General features: G+C 45.8%; 1 protein-coding gene across 1 annotated transcript; it reads left to right on the forward strand.

The window, feature by feature from the left end:
* Positions 1-1,692: 1,692 nt before the first annotated feature.
* LOC147100628 (beta-lactamase-like protein 1) lies at positions 1,693-17,699 on the forward strand. The gene is made up of 6 exons (XM_085967094.1): positions 1,693-2,109; positions 2,899-3,008; positions 6,881-7,038; positions 10,371-10,618; positions 11,624-11,729; positions 15,233-17,699. The coding sequence occupies exons 1-6, from the start codon at positions 1,914-1,916 to the stop codon at positions 16,203-16,205; spliced, it is 1,791 nt and encodes a 596-aa protein (XP_085823220.1). The 5' UTR covers positions 1,693-1,913; the 3' UTR covers positions 16,206-17,699.
* Positions 17,700-25,851: the final 8,152 nt, after the last annotated feature.

Below are 25,851 nucleotides of genomic sequence, written 5' to 3' on the forward strand. Positions count from 1 at the left end.
TTTTGGTCTTAAAATACTCCTGTGCCGCGCCTTGGAACGTTTTACTACGTTAAAGGTGCTATATAAATACAAGTTGTTGTTGTTGTAAGGAGAACAACCCCAGCTTCTCTAGTCCAGCCATGTAACTGAAGTCCCCCATCCCTGGAATCATTCTCGTAAATCTTTTCTGCACCCTCTCTAAGGCCTTCACATCCTTCCTAAAGTGCGGTGCCCAGAATTGGACCCAATACTCCAGTTGAGGCCGAACCAGTGTTTTATAAAGGTTCATCATAACTTCCTTGCTTTTGTACTCTATGCCTCTATTTATGAAGCCCAGAATCCCGTATGCTTTTTTAACCACTTTTTCAACCTGCCCTGCCACCTTCAATGATTTGTGCACATATACCCCCAGGTCTCTCTGTTCATGCACCCTCTTTAGGATTGTACCCTTTAGTTTATATTGCCCCTCCTCGTACTTCCGACCAAAATGTATCGGGAGCCTTTTCTTTGATCTCTGTCAAGGTGGCTTGGAGCCACCTCCATCCCGAGCGATCCTGAAACTAAAGCAGTAGATCAATTATTATGTTAGATCAAACAGCTATTCAATACTGAATGTAGGCAATCTTTGACACTGACAAAATTGCTCGTGACTCATTGCAATAGGCCTGGGTTCACGGTACACTTCTAAATGCTGTAAAAAGTGTCAGAAACCAACATTTCCTGGGAGGAGGGCATGCTCTCAGAACACCTCGAAAATAAATTTAGCACCTTCAGAATTCACGTTCCCCTTTCTAAATCCAGTCCTGCTAAATTTGCACTTTTATGTACTTCAGTTTTCCCTATAATGTGAATAATTGGGTATACCTGCAGCACAAATCATGACAAGTTCACCTCTCTCGGCACTCCCATTGTAACTACTTCTTTTCATATATCATGCGTGAGGTAATTGGGTTTTAGTTTTCACCCAAAAAACAAATTGAATTGTGGAATGCAAAAAATCATGAGCTCCAACGTAATAAAAAGTCACCTTGAACTAGCGGCCTTGGTCATTGGCCTTTATTCGGGGCTGCTTTAAACCTGTACATTGTTTTTTGAGGTGTCAGCTTTTTGGGTTGTACAAGCTGTTTTGAAGCTGTTCGTCAGCTTTTCCGAGTTTGGAGGTTGGCAGATATGAATCCGTATTATCACTGGGCATACCTAAGCTGCAGCCTCCCGTTTATTCATTCTGATGGGAGGCGTTCCTTTCATTTCATTTGCATAAGAAGTGTACGAAGCTGTGCAAAGTGCCAAATATGTGTACGCTTGTCCAAATAAAGAGAGGCTGACTTGACCTTTATCAGTCATCCGGTGGTTCAATGGCATGTCAGTGACATGTAACAAGTTGACCCTTGCTACACTGGATTATTTATTTCTACTACACAGCAATCTCAGGCAGTCGCTGCCGTCCACGTAGTGAGGCTAAAGACTGCTGTGAACTTTTGAACTTGTCACTAGCAAGTAGTTCTGGAAAGCAAGTACACTTCCAGATCCTATAGGAGTTTCCTTTAGAATTTAGAAATACAGAAATGTGCAGTATACAGTAATTGGGTACTCGCCTACAGAATGTTGTGTTAAATGGATGGTGGAAGATGCTTGATTAAGTACAGTACTGCCAGTTGAGGGTAATCCATAACTCTCTTAATTACTTAACAGTAAAACAAAACTTATACAGTAAACGACTGTATACAGTACTGTAGCGCCAAGAAGCCGAGTAGTGGCAGTTTGGAGAACTACCCCCACTGACTAACTCGGACTCGGCAACATTTCCGGTTATTGAGTTGTTGTTCTCGGAGTATGAATTTTACCGGTTAATAGAGAAATCCGGATATTTAGGTGCCATTTAAACGAGAGTTTCCTGTAGTAGGAATGTTATCATCCTAATGTAGTCGTCAGCCATGCAGGATGCAATAGGAGATGTGTTTATAATCTGTGTTCTTGTTTGGCAGCAGTGTCCTGATGGGCAAGGTGTGAGGACAGGCCTCGTTATGGATTTAAAATGGCCACATCTTGGAATGGCTTTCTTTATACTCGTCTCCATCACCATGACTTGCTGCTTTGTGTGGCAGTACAAACTTCCAAAGAAAGACACGAGTAAGTGAAAGGAGGTTGGTCAATTATTTGGAGCTGAGGTTTAGTATCGCCATTAGTGTTGTTACAAAAAAGAAAAGAAAGTCTTGCATTTATATAGCGCCTTTCACGACCCCAGGATGTCCCACAGTCAATGAACTGCTTTTGGAGTGTAGTCACTGTCGTAATGTGGGAAATGCAGCAGCCAATTTGCGCACAGCAAGCTCCCACAAACAGCAATGTGATAATGGCCAGATAATCTGTTTTAGTGATGTTGATTGAGGGTATAAATATTGGCCAGGACACCGGGGATAATCCCCTGCTCTTCTTTGAAATAGTGCTGTAGGATCTTTTACGTCTCAGTTTAACATCTCATCTGAAAGATGGCACCTCCAACAGCGCAGCACTCCCTCAGTACTGCTCCCTCAGTACTACCGGAGTGTCAACCTAGATTTCTGTGCTCAAGTCTCTGGGGTGGGACTTGAACCCACGACCCTCTGACTCAGAGGCAAGAGTGCTACCAACTGAGCCACAGCTAACGAGCACAATAGGGTACCAGTTTCCTGCCCACAGTTGTCTCAGACAGAAAGCCTAGGTAACTACTGAGTTTTCCCTGTCACTACCTCCATTTGCTCCTCTTCACTTGTGAGCTGTCCTCCACCACTGCCCCATCCTCAAGCTGAATACTTACTTGAATGAAATATTGTGTTCACTGCTCAGTTAACAATGTTATTTTCTCGGAATGTCAGTCCTCAAATGACTATTGTCTAAAATTAAATCTCCCTCGCTGTGTTATTTTTCTGTTTACTTCAGGTGAATTTACTTTGTCTAAAGAGCCCAAACCAGTCCAAATGTGCCCTAGGCATCCCAAACCTGTGCCGTTGGTGCATCCCATGCCGATTCTAAAAGAAGCTCTAGAAAAGGTTAGTAAATAACAAATAGTACACCTGGCGTTAAAAGAAATTTGGAAAATCTAGAATGGAGGGCAAGATTCTGGTCAACTTAGAATTTCACACTAACTGCTCATCTTTGGAAGGGTGCTCATTTTTGGCAGAATAACACAAAGTTGAAACAATAGCCAGAAAGAAGCAAAAACAAAAAGAGAGAGAAAACTGTGTGTTCAATCACATTTCCCAGTGAAAAATTAGAAATTAAATTTTAATTAGATGGGGATTTTTTCAACATGGAAAGAGTTGAATTTAACTTACCAATTTATATTTTACACACAACCTCAGATTTGTAAAAAAAAATAACAGTAGAAACTGTTGCTTTAGGAATTATCATTCTGTCAATTACCTTGAAGATTTACATGTGGCATGGATTGGAACTACTGTATTGCAGTGGATGTGGGGGTCACTGTTACTGACGTGACTCAGCACATCCTTCTGATCTGCAAGTGGAGGTGGTGGGCGGGTGAGTTTATTTTTTTTAATCTATTTCTTTGGATGTGGGCAACACCAGCAAGGCAGCATTTCTGGCCCATCCCTAGTTCCTTGAGGGCATCAAGATTCAACCACATAATAACATAACCCTGAAGGAAATGAATCAGTCGGGTTTTCACAACCATCCAGCATCTTTCATGATCACTTTTATTCTGGTGCTAACCCACAAATTACAACATTTATTCAATTCAGTTTCACAACTTACTACAGTGGGATTGCTAGTCCAGTATCAGGACCACTAGGCCATTGACCCTGTAGAAGGCGCTGTGCAATCAAGATTCGTGTATGAAATTCCTAAGTCTATCTACTCCTTTACTCCTTTCAAAGTTTTACCTTTAAGTGTATGTTTCTTCTTAATATTCTCTGGAGTTTAGAAGAATGAGAGGTGATCTCATTGAAACATAAGATTCTGAAGAGGATTGACAGGGTAGATGCTGAGAGGTTGTTTCCCCTGGCTGGAGTGTCTAGAACTAGGGGGCATAGTCTCAGGATAAGGGGTCGGCCATTTAAGACCGAGATGAGGAGGAATTTCTTCACTCAGAGGGTTGTGAATCTTTGGAATTCTCTGCCCCAGACGGCTGTGAATGCTGAGTCTTTGAATATATTCAAGGCTGAAATAGATAGATTTTTGGACTCGAGGGGAATCAAGGGATATGGAGATCGGGCGGGAAAGTGGAGTTGAGGTCGATGATCAGCCATGATCTTACTGAATGGCGGAGCAGGCTTGAGGGGCCGTATGGCCTACTCCTGCTCTTATTTCTTATGTTCTTATGTAAAATATATTAACTCACATTTTTCCACATTAAATTTATTCCGATATCTATCTGCCCAGTCAATTAACCTGTTTGTCTTTCAAAAGTCACGTACAATCCTCTTCACAGTCAACCGTGCTTTCTATTTCTGTCTCATCTGTAAATTTTGATATCCTATACTCAAGTCCAGGCCATTTATTTATACAGTGAGAAGAGCATTTGTCCCAACATTGATGCGTGAGGAACACCACAATTTACATCCCTCCTGTCCATAAAACATTCATTAATCACTGCTCTCTGTTTACTGTCCCTTAAAACTCCCATCCACGGTATCACATTCCAATTGAAATTGTCTGCCTTAATTTTATCAAGAAGCTCTCTTATGTAGCATCTTCTAAAACGCCTTTAGGCTGACACTCCAGTGCAGCACTGAGGGAATGCTGCACTGTCGGAGGTGCCGCCTTTCGGATGAGATGTTAAACCGAGGCCCCTTCTGCTCTCTCAGGTGGACGCAAAAGATTCAACGGCACTATTTGGAAGAAGAGCAGGGGAGTTCTCCCCGGTGTCCCGGCCAATATTTATCCCTCAATCAACATCACTAAAATGGATTATCTGGTCATTACCACATTGCTGTTTGTGGGAGCTTGCTGTGCGCAAATTGGCTGCCGTGTTTCCTACATTACAACAGTGACTACACTCAAAGTACTTAATTAGCTGTAAAGCGCTTTGAGACGTCCGGTGGTCGTGAAAGGCACTATATAAATGCAAGTCTTTCTTTTCGAAAATCCATACACACAGCATCAACTGCATTTGCTTCATCAATACACTCTACCATTTCCTCAAAAGGACTCCATTAAATTTATCAGACACAACAAACGTATCCAACAAGTGACAGAGGCCTTGTTTGTAAGGGGCAACATCACATTCCCTGTAGAGAGGAAGCAGCAGATAGACAGGACGCAGAACTTTTCCTGGGAGACAGGGTTCTCGAAAATGAAGAGTATTGTAGGTGGCAGCCATGTGTTATACAGACAGTTACATCTGACCACCACCTACTGCCAGACATGTTGCACTGCTGTCATCTGGGGTGGCTGCACTGCATTGCCAAACAGGGTAACCCTCCCTACACCCACTTTATGCTCCATTTCACCAATCATAAAATGGGAGGCCACGTTCTGCACCGCCCCATCTCTTGCCCATAGACTTAATTTCATGTCTACATATTTGCTTTCCTTTCATTTTTGCCTGGTATTTGTTACCCTCTCCCCCCACCCCTTGCCGTACAGCTTTGGCAAGGGCTGAGGAATTTTTCAAACCCATTTTGAAGCTTAATAAAGACTGAAACAATATTTGGCTGCCTGTTCAGCCTTTACGTGGGCATGTCCCTTTAAATTTGAGTTGCTAGCCAGATTTACTCCACGTTCATTAGGTTTTTAAAAATTTGTTCCTGGGATGTGGGCATCGCTGGCAAGATCAGCATTTATTGCCCATCCCTAATTGCCCTTGAGAAGGTGGTGGTGAGCCGCTTTCTTGAACCGCTGTAGTCCGTGTGTTGAAGGTACTCCCATAGTGCTGTTAGGGAGGGAGTTTCAGGATTTTGACCCAGCGACTATGAAGGAACGACGATTCTTCCAAGTCAGGATGGTGTGTGACTTGGAGGTGATGGTGTTACCATGAGTCTGCTGCTCTTGCCCTTCTAGGTGGAAGAGGTCGCGGGTTTGGGAGGTGCTGCCGAAGAAGCCTTGGCGAGTTGCTGCAGTGCATCTTGTAGATGGTACACACTGCAGCCACGGTACGCTGGTGGTGGAGGGAGTGAATGTTTAAGGTGGTGGATGGGGCGCCAATCACGCGGGCTGCTTTGTCCTGGATGGTGTTGCTGGTACAAAGAGCCTATACCAATTATTCATATGAGTTCAACCCACACAAATGTATGCAGTCTGCACAATGTGCTGTGGGCTCACTTTGCCTTGGCACAAGTTTTGTTGGAAGCACAAGATTGGGACTAATACTTGTGAATGATATGGAACTGTAATAGTGCTGTTATATTTGCCAATGACATGAAGCTATGTGAGTAGATAACAAGTAAAATGCAAAGATTTATTATGTAACTGGGTTGCGATATGGCAGATCGACTTTAAAAGCAAATATAAGTATAATATGAAAGGGTTCTGTTTTTAGTTAGGTTAATGGAACTTTGCGATTGAGATAACATGAAAAAGTCTCTACCGGCAAAGGCTGATAAATAAAAGGATTGGGGAATGTTCATAAATCATTGCTTGAAAGCATCTAGTCAATGGAAATCACAAAAGGATTTGTTGGAAAGGATTCAGAGAAAGGTGAGCAGGAGGAAAGAAGACTGAGGGGAGACATGATCTAAGTCTTTAAAATAATGAAAGGTAAAACACTTCAATGGAAATAAAAATGGGGAAAGATGTAAAACATTCTGTTGACTCGCCATCACCCGTTTTACATTGTCGCAGAGTCAGGATCTACCCCATTCACTCGGGAGTTATATTTTTCATTGCACGTTATTACCAAAATTATATTTCTCTTTGAATATTCACAAATAAAAGTTAGGCAAATATGGACTCTCTCTTTCAGGTTGACTTTCTTTTACGCCATCAACTACATCCAATGAGTCTGCCATCCATTTCAGCTATTGTAATCTATAATGATACTGTGCTGTGGACTGGAAATTTTGGGAAAAGAAATGCATCAGACGAATTTTCACCTCCACCAAATGAATATACTGCTTACAGGTAACTTTACACATCCAGCTGTGCTATCTGACACCTTGGACCAATCTTACTTTCCATGACAAATGATCCAGTGCAGAATTCCATTCGCTTATTTAAGGTGCCTTTACCTGTAGCAACTCTAAGTGTAAAGGTGCTGTTTTATTTAAAAAGATTGTTATTTCACAAATCACAAGATGGGTTTGGATGAAGGAGGTGCTTCAGCCCACTGGTCTCTCAGAATACCAACCCTACCATCTTCCCATTGCAGTACCAGCTGTTTCCTAAATGAAACCAGTCGTCTAAAACCATCTTTTGTGACAGCCCCTCGCAGCTTCTTGGCATTTGTGCTAAACTTGCCCTTCAGAATCCTGAACCTGGTCCCTCTTATCCCACGGCCATGTTGTATCTTAAATTATTGTTCTGGGTTTACTTTCTCTGTTTTGTTAATGATCTGATATACAGTGTTCTGGCCAGGACTCGAGAGCAGCTTCACACCTCTAGAATGTCCCCTTCGCGCCATTCCGTTTTGAGGTTGCAGAGCCATTATCTCATCAAGTCATTGTATTCAGTTCAGGTTTTTTTCCCCCCTCACATTGCTTGTATGCAATGATTGACAATTGCCCCCCTGTCACCACCACCCCCCACCCCCACCGCCACGTTTGCTTCAGCTTTCCGTCGGCAGGTCCTTTTTCCACCCAAGTAGTCCACCTACTTTCTGTTTTTTTCTGTCTGAATGTATTGAACTTCATTTTCCTTTGATCAGCTGAAGCTCGTACCCGGTGGAGCTCCTGAGGCCACAGCGCGCCCTGGCTTGGTGTCATCTGTGCACTTAATTAGCTTGATGTGAGACGTCACATCCAGGTCACTTCGGTATACCAGAGAGAGAAAATCACAACAAAGATCCCCGGGGAACCTCACTCAATATCTCCTTCCATTTTGATCCATCCCCTCTTACAACCAACCTCTGCTTCATTCTCTTTGGGCAGTCACTAATCTGCATCCATGTATTACCTTTGATTTCCATTGTAAGTAATTTGTAAAGAAATGTCATGTGGCAAAGCTTTTCTTTATCCTTCTTTTCATTTTCCTCCCTTCTTTTCTATCTTGTGTTTCTTTTTCCACTCCCTCTGTGGCCAGGACCTGTTTTCCCCACGAGGTGCATTCTCAGACTATTATGCGCTGTGACTCATGCAGCAATGAGCAATACTATTCCCTGCGGTGCTCTAATTGCCATTCACAGTGTTACTTAACACTTATTACATTAAGTACAGTATCATTCTGTTTCCTGTAAGTTAATTTACTGCTGGTAAATGAAGGTGAACAATCTGAATGTTTGCAACAATCGTAATAATCATTCTATAAAGTTACTGTAGGGTGATATTGGATGTTACAGTTGCAGACAAAATGGCTAACTGAAGCCATGGTGTAACTACTGAACTCACATCGATTTGAAAGAAATAAGGATTTGCATCTGTAAAACACTCTCATTTATCAAAAACATCTCAAAGCATTTTACACACAATCAATTACTTTGAAATGCAGTGACTGTTATAAGAAAGAAAGAACTTGTATATTTATATATAGCAGCACCTTTCGCCACCCCCGGACGTCCCAAAGTCAACTAAGTACTTTTGAGGTGTAGTTACTGTTGTAATGTAGGAAATGTAGCAGCCAATTTGGTCACAGCAAGGTCGGGTGTTGGGTGAGGGATAAGTGTTGGACACCGGGAGAACTCCCCTGGTCTTCTGTGAATAGTACCATGGGATCTTTTACGTCCATCTGAGAGAGCAGATGGGAAATCAAGCCCCACACCAGAGACTTGAGCACATACTCCAGGCTGACATTTTAGTGCAGAGCTGCACTGTCAGAGGTGCTGTGTTTTGGATCAGACATTAAACCGAGGCCCCGTCTGCCCTCTCCGGTGGACGGAAACAATCTCATGGCATTATTTGAAGAAGATCAGGGGAGTTCACCTGGTGTCCTGGCCAACATTTATTCCTCAACCAACTAAAACAGATTATCTGACCATTATCACATTACTATTCGTGGCACCTTGCTGTGTGCAACTGGCTGCCGCGTTTCCCTACATTACAACAGTGACTACCCTCAAAAGTACTTAATTGGCTGTAAAGCATTTTGGAACATCCTGAGGTCATGAAAGGCGCTATAGAAATGTAAGTTCTTTTTTTCCTTTAAATGTGATACATTAAAAGAATTTGGCAGATGTCCGACAGGGCAAGTCAATGGTAGAAGCTGACAACTGCTCAGAAGAAAGTTTCTATATTGTTCTCTGAGGTAGTCGAATTCTGCAAGTGATTCCAGAAGATCTAAGAATATGGTTGCTTGACTAGGAGCATAAGACTGAAGCAGTTAGGTGAATGAGCAGACCACTATGCCACATTACAAGTGTTGGGGTCCCAGCGACTGGAGAGGAGACAGTTGGATGTGTGTCCACAGCTTCAAAATCCAGGAGGTGTGCCAGAGCAAGACCCCATGGGGTGAGACCTCAGGTACTCCAGCTATAGCACAATATGGCACAGTACGAGCAACTGCTGGTCCAGGCGTGGGCCAGATCCCAATTAGGAAGGCCAAACCCAACTCCGAAGACATGAAACTGGGGTGCGTGCAAAGGCATACGATAGCATTCCTGGGCTCAGTGTTGATAAACGATCCACCAAAGGACTACATGATATTGGGTGCACCCTTACACTGGTAAAACCACCCCTGGTGCAGGACGACTAACACCTAGAGAATAGGCTGGCTCATGCTCGCTCATGGTCTCACTGGGTCAGTTGGCCAGTGATTGATCAGAATACCACTCGTGGTTGGTTGTGGAAGTAGTCACATCAACACCTATACCATTTCTGCTGGGAAATCATTTGTATGATGAGCATGTTGTTGCTAATTTGGTTATAGAAGAGAAAGCTTGAGTGGTGACTCGGAGCCAGGCAAAGGCTGTGGTGTCCGTACAGTGTGAAAAAAGGATGGACATACAGATGTTGTGGGTTCCTTGAACTGTCAGGAGTCACTCTGGGAATGGTACATATTAACCATGATAGACTACACACCTGGGTATCCAGATACAGTAGCTCTTATGCCCATGGCCGCAGATACCATAACCGATGCATTGTTAGAGATGTTTGCTCATCTCGTGTCCAAATTAGAAGCAAATCCTTTTCCTCCTCATCAGAAGAAAAAGATGGGGAAAAAACAAACTTAATTCGACTTCTTTTGCACACTTTCATTTTTAAAATATGTACTTATGGTGAGATTCCTTCTTAATCTCAGTAAATGTGAAATGTTTTGTGGTATTGAATTCAGTGAAAATCCTAATCAAATTCCTCTTGTTTCAGGATCGCAAGCATTTCCAAGATATTCCCTACTATAATGCTGTACAAACTATGGCAGGAAGGAAAAATTACATCTCTGGATGACCCACTAACAAAATATGTCGAAAACTTTACAGTTAAAAACCCACTGGGCAACTCGAAAGAATTAGAACATAAATATGAAGCAGGCGGCCTGGTATTTCTTGAGAGAAGGAAATCTGCTACAAAGGTAGCATCTGTGACATTGAAAAGAATGGCCAGTCAGCTGTCAGGTGAGGAAAGTATTTTACAAAATATATTCTTGAACAAAATATAGATTAAACTGTTGTCTAGTTAATAATTTTAGAAAGTAACAACGTTATGTCAAGAAATAGAGTTAGCGTGGAGTAAGTCAAAGAAAGAGTGTAGTGAACACCTAAGCTAATTATGAGCAGGTTTTACACATTTGCACCTGTGCAGTTTTACAAGCCAGGAACGTATATTGGAAATTTGGGCCTGGACTTCAGGAAGTATTCATTAAATATATTCACAATTCAGGAAGTATTCATTAAATATATTCACAATTCATTAAATATATTCAAGAAGGAGTTGGATATATTTCTTAAGGCTAAAGGGATCAAGGGATATGGGGAGAAAGCAGGGACCGGGTACTGAATTTGAATGATCAGCCATGATCTCATTGAATGGCGGAGCAGGCTTGAGGGGCCGAATGGCCTACTCCTGCTCCTATCTTCTATGTTTCTATGAAGTCCCAGAATATTTTCCATCCTGCGAAGCCTGCTGACCTATGGGCCCACATTTGCTGTATGCTCTCCCAGTGAACTAAATATCTTAACACCGAATTTAGAAAGTATCACAAAACATCAAATTTTATAACTCTCATCTGCATACAGGCCAACCCACAAACCTCGGAAAAGCTCACAAATAACTTCAAAAAAGCTGACACCACCCCAAAAAGCTGACAATTCAAAAACAGGCCTCAATCGAGGCCTATGACCACGGCCACTGTTTCAAGGTGACCCAATGTATTCAGCGAAAGACAGTGAAACAGCCAAGTAAACTTGGCCACATAATATTCAATTATGTGGAGAAATCAAGTTTAAAAAATAAAAAATAATTTCTTTATCTGTCGCCTTTTCACATTCTCCAACTTCCCAATCATGCTTTAGTGTACCTTAAGGTTTTGATGGCTTTCAGTTTGAGATCAACTTCTAAGGACTTGTAATTGTTGACTTTAGTTGCAGAAACATTTAAATGTTGTGTGAAATGGTTTGCAGGGTTACCCAGGCGACTCAGGTCAACTAGTCTGCTGTGGGAAGGAAACACTGAGATGGCACTGAATCTTCTGCAGGACGATTTACTTGTTGCGGATCCTGGCACAAGGTTGGAGTTCAACTTTTATATCACCCTGCAACGCTGACAAAAAGTAGCGCGGAATTTCAAACTTTTTAAAGAATTGCTGACCAATTAGAACTTCTAGCTGTCCCTTGATTTTTTTAAAACATTTATATGTGACGAACCATCCGTACCCAATTAAGTATTCCAATCTTTCTTTATTCTATACAAATAGTTGGTGAAACCGTTCATGAGAGTAGCACAAGGGGTCTGGCTTCAACCCACCTTAAACAAAATGGTGGGAAGATCGCTCATCTCACTGCAATAACAAGTAAGGACAGTTTTAATCTGGTTTCCATCACAAAGACTGCCTCAAAATATATTTGATTGGTATTTTGCTGCCATTATAACTAATCTGGAAGGCGCCAGCGTGATTACGCTGACAGACAAATGTCCAGAGCGTGTGAGGCGGAGCGGGTGTTATGCTTCTACAGTGGGGGGTTGCATCTTAGATGAGAGTTATGGTGCACTTATGGATTAATGTTGCAACTAACCCACATCCGAGACAAATTGAGTTAAAGCAGAAGAACATTTCAATTATCAGTGCTATTAGTCCTCTTTGTCTTAGGAAATTTTCTGAGCACTGACTCACATTACTGTAACAGAACAACATCTGAGAAATGTTGTGAGGCCACACCCGCAGCTTGAGGCCGCCTCATTAGCGGAAGCAGGTGGGGAAATCGGGAACGGAATTCGGTGCAATTTTTTTTTTTTACTTAGCAGATGCGATTTTACGACATGGTTTTGGGGGCTTGATAGCTCGGCTGTGCTACCAGCATGTGCGGGCTTCATAACTAGTGTTACTTTACCTATTATAACTGGGCATATGACTGCTGAGCTGATAAGAACTGCTTAGTCAAGCTTCTTAAAGTTAGGCTTTGGTATTTCTGTGTAGTGCTGCCTTTTTTGTTCAAGCCTTAGTTTTGCTGGGCTGCACTCACATTTACAGTGTTGCAATCCTGCTGCAGTACAAGTGATGCCTAAGGGGGTTGGGAGCTGTATCAATGCTCATACTGTTCCATGATTTGGAGGAGGAAGACTACTTCATGAGAGGACATTATCTGCAGGTGTAAAGACTCCCCAGGCAACACGAGGACTACCTAAAGGCTTCCTGCGATCCCTGAACGATGGTACTTGGAAGATCTTGGAAGTCACTCACCATCATTGTCTCCAAACAATCCCCCAAGACCTGGCACTCAGTTGTTACTGCATCCATGTTGGAGGCACTGACCAGTCTCTGTATTTGGGGGGGGGGGGGGGGGGGCAGATGAAGATGTTCCTGGAGCTGCCGCTCATTCTGCATGGATGAGAAGCCTTCCCTGATCGTAGCGCAGAGAATGGTTTTGGACTCCACCATGACCCCAACCATCTGCTGTGCATCCTGGGAGAGCCTGTGCAGTCCCTCCACACATGTGTAACGCTCGGCCAGCATTCTTGTTTTCATGGCCGGACCCCCTGAAATCTAATCTGCAGCTTCCTAAACCTGTGCTCGGCAACCTTAGGCTATTTTTCCACTGCTGCCTGCTCTGACTGCCTTATGCCCTGTGCATCGCCGGTGCAAAGTCTCCATCTAAAATGTCTCTTCACCTCTGCATGGGGGTTCTCTGGGCTGGTGGTGGAGAGCGAGATGGTGAATGATGAAGTGGGTGGTGATGTGGTGGTGTATGTAGAAGTTGAGAGGCCTGCTACTACTACTTCCTTCTACACGTTCTCCTCCTCTTCCTCCACTGCTCCCTGCTGTCTTGCATCTAGAAGGAAAGTACAGGCTGATAGGTTAGAAAGTGTGCTGGACAAAGTAGAAAAATGCCTGTCGCAGAGAAATGAATAACAGGAGCCCCCTTGTACTCCACCCCTGGCTGTGCTCCCACCATAGAGCAGAGAAAAGCTGCAGGAGGTACAGGACACACAGAGCCTCTCACTTCTCTAACAGTCACAGTCTGGGTTGAGTGCCTCCCCAGGAGGGATGGGCCCTCTTCCTCGTGAGGGGTCTGGACTCAAATCTTCCCCCCTCTCCCTCCAACCCCACCTTCATGCCCCGTCTTACCCTGGAATTTCGGGCAATCTTCTCCTGAAGGAAGAATGTTGAACAATGTGAAATGCATATGGGTGACAAAATCCTATTGAGCCCATGCAGTCAGTATTCAAATTGAAGGGAAAGATAGGAGCTGAAAGGAACTAAGCACATGGGAAGGGAACATTAAGAGGGAGGTCTATGAGTGAAGGTATCTACTCGGGTCATGTGGGTGAAGACTGGGACTTTGGATGACTGGTGCACTAAGCAGCCCCGTAAGATAATGGGTGAACACTGAGGCCAAGGAGTGATATATCTTCACATCACCCTCTGAAAACTTTGCTGCCCTGTTTTGGTCGTGGTGATGCTGCTTACATAAGAACATAAGAAATAGGAGCTGGAGTAGGCCATTTGGCACTTCAAGCCTGCTCTGCCATTCAATAAGATCACGACTGATCCTCTACCTCAACTCCACCTTCCTGCACTATCCCCATATCCCTTAATTCCCTTCATTCTCAAAAACTTATTGACCTCTGTCTTGAATATACTCAACGACTGAGCATCCACAGCTCTCTGGGGTAGAGAATTCCAAAGATTCACAACCCTTTGAGCAAAGAAATTTCTCCTCATCTCAGTCCTAAATGGCCTACGCCTTATTCTGTGACGGTGATCCCGTGTTCTAGATTCCCCAGCCAGGGGAAACATTTCCCAGCATTAACACCGTTAAACCCCTTCTACTGTCACTGACCTCTTTAGACTCTTTGCCCCATCTCTCAAATTTTCCTGCTCCTACACCCCCCCCCCCCCCCCCCCAACCCCACCAGGGGAACAAGTCAACCATTGATGGAACTGAGGTCCTTGTCCTGCCCAGCAATATTTAAATTAGTTGACTTTGGTATTTCTGATTGGTCCACCCATGGGTCAGTCGGTGGTTAGAAGCCTCACTCTGCTGTATTTTCAGCAATGGTTCAGGGACCCATGAATTTGTTACCAAGGAATAAATATAATTGGATTTTCAGAAACCATTTAAGAGAATTGGGGAGACCTGGTAGCCAGATTATATAATCAGTGACAAATTTACAGAAGCATCTCCCAATATAAAGGCAGATTTAGGACTTTATAATAGCAAAAAATTGGCACACACAAAATCACAACAGGAAGTGCATGCAGCCAAATGTATATTCTAGGTAAATAGATAGATGCTTCCTAATTTAGGTTCTATTTAATGTTTTTATGTAAGGAAGCATTTGTGCAATGGCAACAACAACTACTTACATTTATATAGTGCCCTTAACGTAATAAAACGTCCCAAGGCGCTTCACAGAAGCGTTATCAGAAAACAAAATTTGACACCTAGCCGCACAAGATGTTAGGGCAAAAGCTTGGTCAAAGAGATAGGTTTTAAGGAGCGCTATTATAATATTATATAACAAGAAGTGTTATAATAACTGAATGACACTTACTATTCTGTCTTTCTTAGATGCCATTACAGTAATTTGGCATTTTCCCTCCTGGCTCACATCCTGGCCAATAAAGTTGTTGGATCAGACTATCAACGCTGGATTACTGAGAATATTTTAACTAAAATAGGAATGGAGCACACTGGATTTGAGTTTACACTATCCGTCCGATCTCAGCTAGCGGTCGGTGTTTACAGCAATGGCCAACCAGCCCAGCTTTACGACCTTGGCTGGTACCGACCCTCTGGCCAAATGTATTCGACCGCTGCCGATCTGGCAAAGTTGGCTATGGTGCTTTTGGGAGCTATTCACAAACACCTTCTGCAGCCTGACGCCATAAAAATGATGCTTACGCCGGTATTCAGGTGTTCTGAGGATTACTTTGCCAGCAAGACAGGAACACCGTGGGAAATCAATGAACTATTTGGTTATGATATCATTAAGAAAGATGGCGACTTGGACGGTTACTCGGCTACGTTTTCCCTGGTTCCTGAACTCAAATTAGGATTCATTATTTTGATGTCAGGTTCCCGACCCCAAGAGGAAGACTTGACTGCGGGAGTTTATAATTATCTAATACCTGCGATGGAGTCTGCCTTCCGACAAAGCAACAAGGTTCTTTCTCCGCCTCCTCACTCGAAGCCTTATGTCGGTTACTATACATTTGCAAACTTGACCTTTTATGAGATAAAGAAAGATGAGAATGGAGTATTAGTGATGCAGCAGTTTGGCCCTCATATTGAAACCTTGATACCTGAGAGATATAGGACTATCAAGCTATGTTATTTAGAAGAGAGGGTATTTCAAATTGTATTTGAAAAAGAATATCCATGTGTCTTGAAATTCAGCACAGCTTCAGTATCACTTGAAGCTCAAGATGGACAGCTGTTTAATTTTTTTCAGTTCAATAGAAAAGGCCTATCTACTGGCTTTGATGCTCCGGGTCTCAATACATATAATATCCTCCGAATAAGTCGGAAACCAAGATTTTGAGATTTGACAATAGACTGTGGAGCCATTATGGGAACATTTGAAAAGCCACTTTATTTATAGAGTTGGGAACATAAGAAATTCTCGAAAAAGGGCCATTTGGCCTATCGCACCTCCTCCATGCAGAGACCGTTTATGCTTACTCTATCGTGGGCTGCCACCATCTGTTGGTCCCCTATTTTACAGAACACACTGGCTTGGAATTTCCTCGGAGCAGCTCCCGCCCCCCCCCCGACGTGACTTCGGGTGAAGTAACAGCGGTGGAATAGCAGCAACGCCCAGCAGGAAATTCCCAGCCTGTATCTCTTTCACTTCCTCCTCAGGTGAAAAGTGCTGCTAAAATCTGTATAACCATCGAGCATTATTCTCAACAGATATCAATCTGGCTCCCTCTTAAATGTGTCAATTGGTCCTGAATCAACTACCATCTCTGGGGGTCTGTTCCAAGTAGACAGCAAATGAACACTCCCAATGAGCATAAGCTTTCTCTTTGTGCTTGTCTTTTAGTGTCATTTTGTTCTGCAAGGTAAGTCATGATAGGTAGTAAAATAGTGAAGTTTGGCTTTAAATACCACTGCTTGTAGAGTACCTTTGGCTAACAGAGGATCAAATCCATTCCCATTTGTGCTGGTGCTCTCACTTGCAATGGTCAGCACATTTTCATTGTAAACCATCAGATTCAAAGTAAATTTTCTTCAGTACTTCACAGGCAGCAAGCAGCTCCACAATTCGCTGTGCATATCTCAGCTACACAGTAACATGGTAATGTTTTGGGCAGGAGAAGATCAGTGTCTCCCGATCTAGCCTACCCTTCCAAACCTCCCATCAGATTTCTTACTGTGATTCTATAATGAATTACCCTGAATCCTCTAACTGCGAACAGGAATTCATCCAGTTCTTTTTAAAACCTGCCATGGTTTTCTGTTCAACTCTGCTGGTAATCTTGTCCACATTTCTACCACCCTCCTACTAAAAAAAAATGTTGCCTAATTTCTTTTGATACCCTTAACTCTAAATTGTGTTCCTGATGCGCTATCAATTACTCATAAAAGACTGAGAGTTAGAAGAGTAACTAAAGGCTTTTATTAACAACAGAATGGAGGTCTGCCTCGCGTGGTCGACCGGTCCAGGATACAAAGGGCTGGGGAGCAGTCACCTTTATACTAGGACCTGTGGGAGGAGTCAGCCGAGGCATGTCCAGGCATGTACACAGTGGAATACAAACAGGACAAACAGGAATACAAACAGTGGTTTACCACATTCACCCCTTGTTTAAAATTGAGTCCGGCGGGGTGAAGTGTATTAAAAGTTAGTGTATTGGAGTCTCTCCGGAGGTCTTGTCTGCCACTGTGATCGGCGTGGCGACGACAGGGGTAGTGAAGCTTCTGGCGTCGAGTCCAGCGTAGGCTGTGGCACAGGCGTGTCATCCTCGTAGATGTCGAGCGGATCGCGGGGCCCAGGCCTGCTGTCTGCTGGGGCTGGATATCGGATCGTGGGGGGGGGTGGTAGTGGGTAGTGGGTTACTGCGGCCCCCGAGGGTGCAAGGTCTCTTATGGAGACTGTGTCCTCCCGCCCGTCCGGGTATGCGATGTAAGCATACTGGGGGTTGGCGTGGAGGAGGTCGACCCTCTCGACCAGGGGGTCCGTTTTATGGGTCCTCACGTGTCTTCTCAGTAGGACCGGCCCTGGGGACGTCAGCCATGGCGGTAGCGATGTCCCCGATGTGGACTTCCTTGGGAAGACAAACATTTTCTCATGAGGGGTGGCGTTAGTGGCAGTGCAGAGCAGTGACCGAATAGAGTGGAGCGCATCGGGGAGCACATCCTGCCAGCGGGAGGTTGGAAGGCCCCTAGACTTTAAGGCTAGCAGGACGGCCTTCCAAACTGTCGCATTTTCTCTTTCCACCTGTCCGTTCCCCCGGGGGTTGTAACTGGTGGTCCTGCTTGTGGCAATACCCCTAGTTAGCAGGTACTGACGGAGTTCGTCGCTCATAAACGATGAGCCCCGGTCGCTATGGATATAGCTGGGGAAGCCGAACAGGGTGAAGAGGTTGTTCAGACATTTAATGACCGTGGCACTGGTCATGTCCGGGCAGGGGAAGGCGAACGGGAAATGGGAGTACTCATCAATAATATTGAGGAAGTACACATTGCAGTCGGAGGAGGGGAGAGGCCCTTTAAAATCAACGCTCAGGCGCTCGAAGGGGCGAGTGGCTTTTATCAGGTGGGCCCTGTCTGGTCTATAAAAGTGCGGTTTGCACTCAGCGCAGACTTGGCAGTTCCTGGTCATGGTCCTGACCTCCTCAATAGAGTAAGGCAGGTTGCGGGCCTTGATGAGGTGGAAGAACCTGGTGACCCCCGGGTGGCAGAGGTCATTGTGGAGGGCCCGCAGTCTATCGATCTGCGCGCTGGCGCAGGTGCCACGCGATAGCGCATCCGGGGGTTCATTTAGCTTCCCGGGCCGGTACAAGATCTCGTAGTTGTAGGTGGAAAGTTCGATTCTCCACCTCAAGATCTTGTCATTTTTGATTTTGCCCCTCTGCTTGTTGTTAAACATAAAAGCAACTGAACGCTGGTCAGTGAGCAGGGTAAATCGTTTTCCGGCCAGGTAGTGCCTCCAATGACGCACAGCCTCCACAATCGCCTGGGCCTCCTTCTCAACAGCGGAGTGTCTGGTCTCCGGGCCTTGGAGGGTTCATGAAAAGAAGGCCACGGGTCTCCCTGCCTGATTGAGGGTAGCGGCCAGGGCAAAGTCGGACGCGTCGCTTTCCACCTGGAAGGGGATGGATTCGTCCACCGCGTGCATGGTGGCTTTGGCAATGTCCTCCTTGATACGGTGGAAGGCTAAGCGGGCCTCTGCCGTCAAGGGAAAAGAGGTGGACTTGATCAGCGGACGGGCCTTGTCCGCATAGTAGGGGACCCACTGGGCGTAATAGGAGAAAAACCCTAGGCACCTCTTCAGGGCCTTGAGGCAGTGGGGCAGTGGAAGTTCCATAAGGGGACGCATCCGGTCGGGGTCGGGGCCGATGACTCCGTGTTCCACAACACAGCCAAGGATGGCGAGGCGGTTTGTGCGGAATATGCACTTCTCCTTGTTATATGTCAGGTTTAGGAGTTGGGCGGTGCGGAGGAATTTTTCGAGGTTTGCGTCATGGTCCTGCAAGTCACGGCTGCAGATGGTCACATTGTCCAGATATGGGAAAGTGGCCTGCAACGCATTTTGATCTACCATCCGGTCCATCTCCCTTTGGAAGACGGAGACCCCGTTGGTGATGCCAAAGGGAACCCTAAGGAAGTGATAGAGGCGGCCGTTTGCCTCAAAGGCAGTGTACTGGCGGTCCTCAGGGCGGATGAGGAGCTGGTGGTACGCTGATTTCAGGTCAATGGTCGAGAAGACGCGGTACTGCGCGATCTGGTTGACCATGTCAGCTATACGGGGGAGTGGGTAGGCGTCCAGCAGGGTGTAGCGATTTATTGTCTGGCTGTAGTCGATGACCAGGCGCTGCTTCTCGCCGGTCTTAACGACCACAACCTGGGCTCGCCAGGGGCTGGTGCTGCCCTCAATAATCCCTTCTTTCAGGAGCCGCTCCACTTCGGTTTTAATGAAAACCCTGTCCCCGGCACTGTATCGCCTGCTCTTTGTGGCGATGGGCTTACAGTCGGGGGTGAGGTTAGCAAACAGTGGTGGGGGGGTGACTCTGAGTGTGGAGAGGTTGCACCTGGTGCGTGGCGGGCAGTTTGGAAGCTGCTGGCTGCGGACTGTGAGTGGGGGGAGGGGTCCACCGTACGCCATCGTAACACTTTTAAGGTGGCACTGAAAATCTAACCCCAGCAGGACGGCAGCGCAGAGGTCAGGCAGGACCAGAAGTTTAAAATGATCGTACACGGTCCCGTCTACTACGAGTGTCACCACGCAGTAGCCGCCGATGTCCGCCGACTGGGACTCGGAGGCCATAGAAATCCGCTGTTGCGCAGGCAGGACTGGGAGAGAGCAACGCCGCACCGTGTCGGGGTGGATGAAGCTCTCCGTGCTCCCAGAGTCAAAAAGGCAGATTGTATCGTGACCATTTACCTTAATGTCCATTGCGGAACTGGCCAGTTGGTGCGGTCTCGCTTGGTCCAGTGTAACGGATGCCAGCGTAGGGGTCGGTGTGTCGCTGCGGGTATCAGATGAGGCGGTGTCGGGGGCCTGCTGCGTCCCGGCTGTCGTCCAAGATGGCGGCGTCCATGATCCCCATGTGGCTGGAGGCGTCCAAAATGGCTGCAGTACCGGTGATTCGCACATGGCCGGGGAGGTCCAAGATGGCGGCCCGCATGGCCCACACGCGGTGCTGCTGGGGTTCGGGGTGGCTTTGGCCCTGCAGACGCTAGCATAGTGTCCCTTCTTCCCGCAGCCCGAGCAGATCGCGTTTTTTGCCAGGCAGCGCGCTCTGGGGTGTTTTGCCTGGCCACAGAAGTAGCATTTCTGGCCTTGGGGCACTGCTGCGGTAGTTGGGCCATTGTTGGGGTGTGGCTGGGGTGGCACGGCGCTATGAGGCGGTCCTACCGTGTCCCAGGCTGTCATTCCCCGCGGCGTCCACGGTGCAGAGGAGTAGGCATCCATGCCCTGGTAGGCTGCATCCAACGATAGTGCGAGTTCAGAGGCCTTGTTGAGGTCGAGGTTACTCTGCTCCAACAGTCGCTGTCGGGTGTAATTGGATCTGTGGCCCGCTACAAAAGCGTCCCGGATAAGTTCCTCTGTGTACACGGCGGCCTTTACATCCTTACAACCACAGGCCCGGCCAAGCACAGACAGTGCCTGAAGGTATTCCACGGTCGATTCCCCAGGTTGTTGTTTACGACTCCCCAGGAGGTGCCTGGCGTACACTTCGTTCACTGGGCGCGTGTACTGGTCCTTGAGGAGCTTGATAGCGTCCGCGTACGAGGTCGCGTCTTGGATGACCGAGTACACTCGGTGGTTCACTTTGGAGGTCAGGACATCCAGTTTGTCCTCGTCCGATTTGATTGCTTCGGAGGCGGTCAGGAATTTTTCGAAACACTTAAGCCAGTGAGTAAACTTGGTGGATGAGTCCGCCTCCCGATGATCTAAGTCCAGGCATGCTGGTGTGAGGATCTTCTCCATTATAAAAATGTTGTTAATAAAATTGATGCGCTATCAATTACTCATAAAAGACTGAGAGTTAGAAGAGTAACTAAAGGCTTTTATTAACAACAGAATGGAGGTCTGCCTCGCGTGGTCGACCGGTCCAGGATACAAAGGGCTGGGGAGCAGTCACCTTTATACTAGGACCTGTGGGAGGAGTCAGCCGAGGCATGTCCGGGCATGTACACAGTGGAATACAAACAGGACAAACAGGAATACAAACAGTGGTTTACCACAGTTCCCTCGTCCTTAAATTCTGTACCTGACACAAGAAGTTTCTGGATCTAATTTCTCGCTATCCCTGAAAATTTTACGGACCTTATCAAGTCCTCGCTCATTCTCCTCTTCACAAGACACTAAAGTCCCTGGGTAGACAATCTTTCCTCATAAACCAGCTCTCTAAGTTCAGGAATCAGCCTCGTGCCTCCCCGTCCCCTGGATTTCCTCAAATAACTCCCTATCTTTTCTGTAATGTGGAGAACAAAGCTGAATAAAATACTTCAGATGAAATCTCACCTGATAAAGCACCCCTGCCACTATCCCAACATTTTATTTGCTTTCTTAACTGACTACAAACACTGAACTGGCAATTTTAATTACCTAAATGAAAGAATGAACTTGTATTTATATAGCGCCTCTCGCGTCCTTGGGACATCCCAAAGTATTTCACTGCCACTGTTATAATCACAGAATCAGAATCACAGAAACCCCACAGTGCAGATAGAGGCCATTTCGGCCCATCGAGCCTGCACCGATACATATCCCACCCGATCCCCGTAACCCCTACACCAACACATATCCCACCCCTATCCCCGTAACCCCACGTATTTAATCCCCCTAACACTAAGGGTCAATTTTATCAACCTAACCCGCACATCTTTGGACTGTGGGAGGAAACCGGAGCACCCGGAGGAAACCCACGCAAACACGGGGAGAATGTGCAAACTCCACACAGACAGTCGCCCGAGGCCGGATTCGAACCCGGGTCCCTGGCGCTGTGAGGCAACAGTGCTAACCACTATGCCACCGTGCTGCAAGCACTAATCCGCCAAAACTCCCAGATCTGCTGGTTTCCTGCTCTGTTACCTCAAACACGTTAACATTAAGTATTAACATTTCTACTTAGTCATGACTTTACACTTGTCTCTGTTGAACTCCATTTGCCACCTCTTCTGTCCATTAATCCAACTTGTCCAGCTCCCTATTATTATCAAACACTGCTTTGCATCATTGGCCACTGCACACAGTTCAGGGTTGTTTGCAACGTTAGACACCTTGGGCAATGTTCTCTTTTCTAAGTCACTTATATAGAAGTTATAAACAACAGTGACCCCCCCCCAACACCAATCCCTGTGAAAATCCAATGGCATACCTCCCTACACACCACCACTCTGCTGTCCACCTTCCAGCTACGCACAAACCCAGCCTAATGATTTGCCAGTTAGCCCACGGGCTTGCACCTTGTCTGTTATGTGCAACTCTGTCCAGTAGCTGCAGGTAAAGTATTTAACAGCTGGTGGGAATGTGAATTTGAACTGCATTCACCTGCCGTAGCAATGCAAAGTTGTGTGGTGCGTCTTTCTTTTCTCCTGGACAGCACATTTTGCAGAGCGTTCTTTGCTGATTTAAAATACTCGATGGAGCCCCTCTGTGTTGCCCTTGCAAAGCAAAGTGGAGATTTTTCAGGATGTTGAGACAGTGATTAAAAACTAGTCAAAGAGATCTGGTGAAACATTTTAAAATCCCATGGTCCACATTGTCCAACCTGATAAACAACATGGTCTAACATTATGAATGACTGCCTGACTAACCAGAACCCAAGCTGGATGGTGACAAGCCAGGCGTTGATTTCACACTACTCCACTGCACACACAATGCCACTTTGGACATTTAACACTTGTCGTCTCATTCTCCAATGTGTTTGTCATCTGTGGTGTTTGTAGCACTGTACTGATTTATGTCAGTGAATAAAATTGATTAAAACTTGTGATCAACTGGATGGAATGATCAAACTGAGGGCTGCCCAAATCAATCATTGCAACTGCTTTGCACTTTATTAAAAGAATTAATGGGAGTTGAAGATAATGGCCCAGAAAACATGCGGGCCTGTGATCTCGGCAATTCTGTTGAGATTGCGCCGGGCGGTGACCTCTGCTGTTAACCCAACCAGAATATGTGGGGTCAGGAGATGGTCACCTAATTGAAATGTTCTCGGCAGGCACCCAGGCCTTTATTGGGTGTCTGCCTCCCATAACGGAAACTGTGGCATATAGTCAGTCGTAAGGAGACTGATGGAAAAAAATCTCCACTATTGATCTGAGGTTCCAGGCCACAGCCCTTTGCCTGGACCTCCAAGGTGGGCCCCAAAAAAGCCATTCAGCAGGCTCTTCTCACTGGGAGCACTGGCTGCCAAATCTACCCTAAATCCTAGGCCGGAGATACAGGAACTCCCAGCACAGGAAATCCCTGCCCTGGGCCCAGCCTTCTTTGACACCATTGGCCTAGTATGGGGTGGGCAGAGGCTTTTCCCTATGGGAACTCCGAAATTAGGCTGTTAGCCAGCTTACCTGGTCCTAGTCTAATTTCTGGCTCAATAGCAAAATACTGCAGATGCTGGAAATCTGAAATAACAACAGAAAATGCTGGAAACACTCAGCAGGCCAGGCAGCATCTGTGGAGAGAGAAACAGAGTTTCAGGTCTGGGACCCTTCATCAGAGCTGGAAAAAGTTAGGGATGGAACAGGTTTTAAGCAGGTGCAGAGGCTGGGAAAGGCGGGAGAGGAGGAAGGAACAAAAGGGATGGTCTGTGCTAGAATGCAAGGCAGGAGAGATTAAATGCTGCAAATAGGGATGGCAGAATCATCAACAGCTGCTGCCTGAAAAAATGGGGGCAGGGGTTATAGTCTGAAATTGTTGAACCCGATGTTGAGTCCAGAAGGCTGTAAAGTGCCTAATCAAAAGATGAGGTTCTGTCCCTCGAGCTTACGTTGAGCTTCTTTGGAACAGTGTAAGATGCCGAGGACAGTGAGGTGGGAGTGTAGCGGAGAATTAAAGTGACAGGCGACCGGAAGCTCAGGGTCACCCATACGGACTGAACGGAGGTGTTCCGCAAAGCGGTCACCCAATCTGCGTTTGGTCCTCCAGGGGCCAATAAGTTAGAAATCTGGAATGGGCTACACCCCAAATATTGTGAGAGATTAGCAATGAAATGGCTAACCATTATTTACCATTTTATTTTTTAGAAATAGTAATTGTACCAACAGACTGGAATGTACTGCATGTTGAACAGCTAATCATAAAAGGAGCAAGTGGTAAGCCAGTTAGGCTCAAGCTAATAGTAGGAAACCTGTTGGAGACCAAATAAGGAAAATATTAGCAAACACTTATAAAGACATACGCTAATGAGGGTCGGTCAACACTGATTTGTAAAGAGATGGTCAGCTTGACTAAGTTAATCGAATTCTTTGAGGAACTCACCAGATGTATCGACAAAGGGAACATAGTGGATGTGGTTTATTTGGATTTTCAAAATATATTCGATAAAGTGGCACAGAAGAAATTGCAAAAATGATTAAGGCCCATGGAATTAAAAGTAAAGTGGCAGAGGAAACTTGACCTATTTCAGCCTGGAAAGGAGAGACCTTATGGGGGTTTGCAAGATAGTTAAATTAAAATTTTAAAAGTAGAACAAGGGGACACAGGTTCAAACTAGTAAAAGGTAATTTTAGGAAAGGTTTGGGGAAATCCTTCACACAAAGCGGGATCAATATGTGGAATAGTATTCCAGATAGAGTCGTGGAAGCAAAAAGCCTAGAAGCATTTAAGAAACAATTGGATGCTGCAATGGGGGACTTTAGGATCTTTCCACATGGATTAATTTAGTTAAACCAAATGATTTTCCACATCTGTAACTATATTATGATCTTGTGAGAAGAGAGAGATCAAGGCTGTGTCTTGGACCAGAGGTGGAAGCCCAATGCCAGGGATGGAAGCAGGCAGGCCCGTGTTGGTGATGGAAGGTGAGCTGTGGCTCTTGGACAGCCAGGCCGGTCTTGTTGGAGATAATGACCAAGACGTCGCTTGTTGGAATAAGCCGGTGAGGCCTGGGCAGAGTGAACATCCTCATTCTCATACTCCTGTTACTGGAGGCTCCCTGGGTCCCATGTGGTTCAAACCCAGACCTGTAGGCCAGGACAGCAACCAAGCAAGAGGAAATCTTAGTACTGCCATGGTTCCCATTGTCTGCATGGCACCAACAACCTGGAGCACTGGAACCCAGGGGTGGGCGAGCACTGATGTCTGGAGCACTGGAATCCAGGGGTGGGAGAGCACTGATGTCTGGAGCGCTGGAACCCAGGGGTGGGAGAGCACTGATGTCTGGAGCACTGGAACCCAGGGGCGGGCGAGCACTGATGTCTGGAGCACTGGAATCCAGGGGTGGGAGAGCACTGATGTCTGGAGCACTGGAACCCAGGGGTGGGAGAGCGCTTAACGTTGCCCTCAGAGT

The sequence above is a fragment of the Somniosus microcephalus genome, chromosome 25, assembly GCF_052327205.1.
Source record: "Somniosus microcephalus isolate GS21.2 chromosome 25, FLI_Smic_1.0, whole genome shotgun sequence".
NCBI classification, from domain to species: domain Eukaryota; kingdom Metazoa; phylum Chordata; class Chondrichthyes; order Squaliformes; family Somniosidae; genus Somniosus; species Somniosus microcephalus.